This window comes from Panthera leo, chromosome D3 (genome assembly GCF_018350215.1).
Source record: "Panthera leo isolate Ple1 chromosome D3, P.leo_Ple1_pat1.1, whole genome shotgun sequence".
NCBI lineage: Eukaryota > Metazoa > Chordata > Mammalia > Carnivora > Felidae > Panthera > Panthera leo.
Genome location: NC_056690.1, coordinates 1,133,291 through 1,139,290, shown reverse-complemented (window position 1 = coordinate 1,139,290; position 6,000 = coordinate 1,133,291). Strand labels below are relative to the sequence as shown.

Genomic DNA, 6,000 nt, shown 5'->3' with positions numbered 1-6,000 from the left:
GGTAGCGCGCAATCCGGCGCCGCATTTTCGCCACTGCTCTGGACAATTGTTTGAGAAAACTAACGCTAAACATGCACTGTCCTCTGACCACATCAGCTCCCACCGTGGCGACGCCTCCGAATGCAAAAGGCTAAAGCCAAAATACTTTCTAGCGGTTCAAACGGCTCCGAAGGGTAGCGAATCTGCGGAAGCTGCTCGCCGGAAGTAGGGCTGCCCGTCGCCGGAAGTTGCGCTTCCTCCATTTTGTTGCCCGCTATGGCGGCGGTGTCGAGTTTGGGCCCGGGATGCGGCGCTTTTGACTGAGGGGGTAGGCCAGGCGGAGGCATTGGGGACATCCGCGCGGCGCAGAAGAGGACCAGCCTGGACGCCGGGGACGCTGTCATGTACGGCGCGAGCGGAGGCCGTGCCAAAACGGAGAGGAAAAGCGGCGCGAAGGAGGAGGCCGGACCCGGAGGTGCCGGCGGTGGGGGGAACCGAGTGGAGCTGCTGGTCTTCGGCTATGCCTGCAAGCTGTTCCGGGATGATGAGCGGGCCCTGGCCCAGGAACAGGGACAGCACCTCATCCCCTGGATGGGGGACCACAAGATCCTCATCGACAGGTCGGTTCCTCCCCCCACCCGTCGGTCCTCCCCTTCCCTCGCCCGCTTGATTTCGTCTGATGTTGACTTGATGGCCAGGACTAAAGAGGGTTTTGTGGAGCCAGCGGGGATCCGGGGGACCCCCTCCTCTGTCCTTACATCCCCCTGGTTTTAGAGGGAGGGGGACGGTGAAACCTGCCCTAAGGCACTGGCTGGAGTTGCGTGCCATGTCTGTCGCCGGAGGGATCGTCTCTGCTCCTGCAGCCCCTCGCGACCCCTCACCCCTGTCACTGGTTCCAGTTGGCCACTCCACGCGGTGGAAGCTGCCGGTGCCTTGGCCTCCCCTGACCCGCGTTGCCTTGGGGTCGTGCGCTGCCTCCCTACGCGCGGCGCTCCCACAGCTCCGTGTGGTGGGAGGACACCCCGAAACGCCGCACACTGAGGCCGCGCGGTTAGAAAACTTCTCGGGCCCCCAGAGTGCGCCTCGAACCTCGTAAGCCCCCGGCGCCCTCCGTGGAGCGCCGGTATTTTGCCGGCGTGACATTTGACTCCGTCAGCCTCCCCCCTCCCCCACCCCGTGATAATCTGACTGGTTTGAGTGATTCAGACCAGGGGGCGAAGTTGCCAATCAGTTGGAAGCCAGTTGACTTCGTGCAGACACTGGCTTTGCTCCTAGAGGTAGTGTTCTTAGGGCTGGTTTCACGGTCTCTTAAACCCGAAGGGCGGAACTGGGATATAGATGTGTTTCTTTTCAAATCAAACCCGCTTTAGGTCATCTCCCCGGAGGGTGTTCAGCCGCTTTGGGCAGAGGGGTACTGGGGTCGGGGACATCTAAAGATGTTTGATTTGAAAAGGATGGCGTTACATGGTGTAGGCCGTTTGCTCCCCTCTCCCCCCCCCATGTTTTCAGTCCCCCTTTCTTTCCTTCTCCTTCTTGGGGTTTTTGTTGGTTTGGTTTTTTTGTTTTGTTTTGTTTTGTTTTGTTTTTTGCCGGTTTGGCAACTCTGCTTCTGGGGCCCGGACTGAAAAGCTAAGGATGACCAGCCATTTAACTGTGGAATAGTCTCTCCGAGTGAAGGAAGCCCGTCGTTTGATTAAAGCTGGATTCTACAAAGCCCTGGAACGTGACTGTAGGGATGACCTGTGCGCTGGCCAAAAAATGGACACATTAATGACCAAATAGGCCTTTTTCCACCCCTGACATTTCCGTTTGGAGTTAGATCTAGGCAACAGTGACTCTTGAAGGGAGGGCTGCCGGATCGGTCCGGACGGGACGCCTCGCCCTCCTCAAACATGTTGTGCCTTTAAACCGTAGTTTCTATCGAACGAGGTTGCCTGAGCTGTCAGGCGGCTTGCTTTTCCAAAGCGTTACCTGTGCTATTTGTTATGAAAATTTGGTCAACGGTGAAGTCTGAGCTCTTTATGCAGTTTTCCTTATCGTTCTGTACGTGACTGGAGTTAGGCCTTCCGTGAATGGGGAGCAAACGCCACACATGTACATGTGTAATAGTTTCAAATAATGATCTACATTTGTAAGTTAAGGAGGTTTACAGCAAAGTAAAAATAATTTTGCAATTTAATAAAATGCAATAACTTGGCTACTCTGGAATTTTGGCCTTTTTCTTATAAATGTCTTTTTTGTTCTGTTTTTTTAAGTACCTTTTGGTCCTCATGACAAAAGTCAGCGTTAAAAAATTAGGCAGACTTTTGTGTGTGCCTCTGTCTATTTTTTTGCAACTCTAAACCTGAGTGTTTCTGGCTCTCTTACTCTTTGATGTTGCATGTCGACAGCAGCTTCATTGCGTTATTATGTTAAAAATACAGCAGAAAGTGCTCTTATTCCTAATTTGGCCCAAGTGCCTCTTGGTCCATGCAAGTAAACACGGATGTGTCTTCACGTACGTTGTTTCCTCGGGGAATAAAGTTCAGAAGCGAATAAGCCACACCTTCTCATAGTTTTGCTCTGTTTCCGGTGAACCTCCTTAAACTGCATGTATATGTCACTGTTCCTATGTATGTGTGTCTCTCTATCACATAACCCAGCACTTATTTCCTCAGCCAAGTGGCTAGGGGGCGAGCCTAGCCAAGATTTTACCTCCAATGGACGCAAGTTTCTTTGGTGAAGATCTCTCCTGAGAGTTCGGGACTAGCAGAAAGAAGCGAGGAAATTTCGACCGTTGGGTTCTTACGGATAGGTATTTATGTATTCGGTTTGTGTGAATGTAAGCTATGATATTTGACTTTCCAGAAATTTTTTTTTTTTTTTTTTTTTTTTTTTTTTTTTGGCAAATGGCATTGAATGGTTGACCAAACCATAAACGGTAAGCTCTGCCAGTGACGTGGATACCCTTTATGCTATTAAAGGATCGTTTACCTTAATTGTAAGTTTTATCATATTATACTGAGGAATTTAGACTTTGTTAAGATAACTTGAGTTTAAAAGTAGGTGAGATGTGATTAGCCAAATTAAATATAGACCCGAGAGGATTTTTTATGTTTGTTTCCTTATTTTTATTTCTCTGTTTTAATCGGTAAGTATACATGTGTGAAACGTCGCACACACACCCATCTCGACGTTACCTTCTTTCCGTTGACCAGCTTGTTCATATTACAGATACGATGGGCGCGGTCACCTGCATGACCTTTCTGAGTACGATGCTGAGTACTCCACGTGGAACCGTGACTACCAGCTCTCTGAAGAGGAGGCACGAATAGATGCCGTGTGTGATGAGGAGAGGTATTTAGCCTTGCATACGGACTTGCTTGAGGCGGAGGCGAGGCAAGGTACTGCTCAGGACAAACTTACTTCAAAGCAACACACTTTACAAAATTTTTTAAGTGTTTAAAATTTACTCCCATTCATTTTTTTATACTCACTCTTTCTGATATTATCTTGACAGTACCCAGTGGATTGGAAAAACAGGAGTCTTTGCGTTCTGAGAGGACCTCAGGATAGTTTATATATAGAGCCACAGAGAATTTTCCCAGCTTTTGAGGGCAGACTGGGATTTGAAAAAACAAAAACCAAACTCTTTAATTGTTCTTCTTTAACAGTATCGTATAAACTAAAATTGATGTTCTTGTCTCTGCCTTAATCTTTAATACGGTTCTTACTCCCCAAATTTCTCAGCAGGAAGAAACTTTCCACAAAAGACGCGTATCCTGCTGTCTGTGGTAAACGTGTACTGGCAAAAGTACATATTGATCGATATGAAGTGTGAATTTCTCAAAACGTTTTTGCCTCAAAAAGAGGTTGACAAAAGCGTGTTGTATGCTTTACTGACAGCTGCAACTTTAGAAATGTGTAAACTTTTTCTCCGTAAATTTCCGCCCTTGTTAACAAAACTCTCGTTTTTGTTCAAGAGGAAGAATACAAGCGGTTGAGTGAGGCACTGGCCGAGGACGGGAGCTACAACGCAGTGGGGTTCACTTACGGCAGCGATTACTACGACCCATCGGAACCCACAGAGGAGGAGGAGCCTTCCAAACAGAGAGGTGAGAGGAGAGGGCTGGCCCGGTGGCACGCTGGTGGTGGCGCATGGCCCGCGGAGCGGTCACGGCCAGGCAGTTGGGCCATCGCTGTGACACCAAGCACCGTGGGGCTCCGTCTTAGGGTGAAACCGAGCGAGGAGCTAGACAGTGAGTGTCCGGGGCGGTGGAAAGTGCGTCCAGACTTGTCCGCACAAGACTTGGGTCTCGTTGCCTTTTTGCTCACTTCTCTCTGACTCGGGTGACTGGCACTTGCTCAGCCTGGATCCTTCGTTTCTGAGCCGGTCACGAGTGCACTGACATTCGTAGGGATTCGTTCTCGGGGCGTTAGAAGGACAGGCGTTCATGACCTTCACGTGAACCTGCTTCACAACCCCCCCCCCCCCCAACCAAAATAATGACAAGTTCCAGTAGAAGGACACCCGTGGAGTCACTTCCCCCCAAACGTGAAAGAGCACAAGGTAGGCTCGGTAGGACCCGCAATATCCACTTAGGTTGGTGTTTTACAGTAATATTTATGTAAAATTGAAGATTTTAAAATCCTGCTTTTCTGGATTAATGTTGGGAACTTTGAATATAAAAAAAAAAAAAGTGCTGCTAAACACTCGGGACTCCTGTACTACAGACACAGATGTCCTTTGTCACTTCTGTCGGCCCTGAGTCATTTGGCCTCGTATGGTAATCACCTGTTAATTATCGGTGACAGTAACACTAACCGGGAACTTTGGGGCTTGATCACCGTATTCAGGATATTCTGTTTAGAGGGAAGGAGAACTTTAGGGGGCCCCTGGATGGCTCAGTTGGTACAACATGCGACACTTGATCTTGGGGTTGTGAGTTGGAGCCCCACACTGGGTGTGGAGCCTACTTTAAAAAAAAAATTGATAAAAATATTACAGAGAAGGAGAACTATAACTTGAGAAACCTAATCAGGTGTTTACAGTAATAAACTACAATCACGTCATACAGGGACTTCGTTTTAGAGTTAACAGTCTATTATTTGTTTCTCTTTTTTTTCCAACTTTTTTTTTTTTTTTTTTTTTTGGGACAGAGAGAGACAGAGCATGAACGGGGGAGGGGCAGAGAGAGAGGGAGACACAGAATCGGAAACAGGCTCCAGGCTCCGAGCCATCAGCCCAGAGCCCGACGCGGGGCTCGAACTCACGGACCGCGAGATCGTGACCTGGCTGAAGTCGGACGCTTAACCGACTGCGCCACCCAGGCGCCCCTATTATTTGTTTCTCTTTAAGTTACAAACCCCCCAACGAGTATGAAGTGGTTACAGCAGTTTAACGTTGAAACGTGGTCTGCCCTGCGCGCGGTGTGGCTGCGCTGGGTTCTCGCCCCTTCACTGGGGGCGGGGGGTCTCCTTGATGGGATAGCACGATGCAGGGCAGATTCACCCAGATCCACCCTTGTTGACCTTCCCCTTGTCCTGCTCATGACTCTGTGGGCAGCAACACAGTCTCTGTCATAGTGCGACTCTGTTCTACGTGCTTCTGGAGAGACTTTTCCACTGTCATGGGAACTGTGTTGAGTCAAAACTTTGTTAAGGTATTCCATACCTTCAGAAGTTACGGTGCATTGGAAGTGTTCTGGCAGGTCTAAGCGGTGAACACTCTCATTCCTTTATCCGGAACAAGTTACCTATGTCAGGGTTCTGGATGGCTGAGGTTACGTTGTCTTCTTTCTGAACCAAGTATGTAAGTGAAGAATCGAAATTTATGAAGGTCAAATGGCTTTTGCAAGATCAAGTGACAAATCCATAATATTGGAAAAATCCGTAATGGTAATTTCTTAACGCTCTGGATTAGAGATCAGCAGACTACCCCCGTTGGCGGGTTTTTGTAAATGAAGTTTCATTGGCACACAGCTCATTTGTTGATGGTGTCTGTGCGGCCTCAACAGCAGAGTTGAGTAGTTCACCTAGAAA

The 6,000-nt window shown here is 48.8% G+C and overlaps 1 protein-coding gene across 2 annotated transcripts in view; it reads left to right on the top strand.

Annotated features, from left to right (window-relative positions):
* Nucleotides 1-246: 246 nt before the first annotated feature.
* LOC122202961 (splicing factor SWAP) overlaps nucleotides 247-6,000 on the top strand; it is a 69,240-nt gene continuing 63,486 nt past the window's right edge. The window contains exons 1-3 of one of the 2 annotated variants that reach the window (XM_042909419.1): nucleotides 247-599; nucleotides 3,193-3,362; nucleotides 3,942-4,073. In XM_042909419.1, coding sequence (XP_042765353.1) covers nucleotides 382-599; nucleotides 3,193-3,362; nucleotides 3,942-4,073 — 520 coding nt within the window. In that variant the 5' untranslated portion in view covers nucleotides 247-381. Of the gene's footprint in view, nucleotides 600-3,192; nucleotides 3,363-3,941; nucleotides 4,074-6,000 lie in introns of those variants that run through there. The other variant, XM_042909420.1, reaches the window with a different exon arrangement.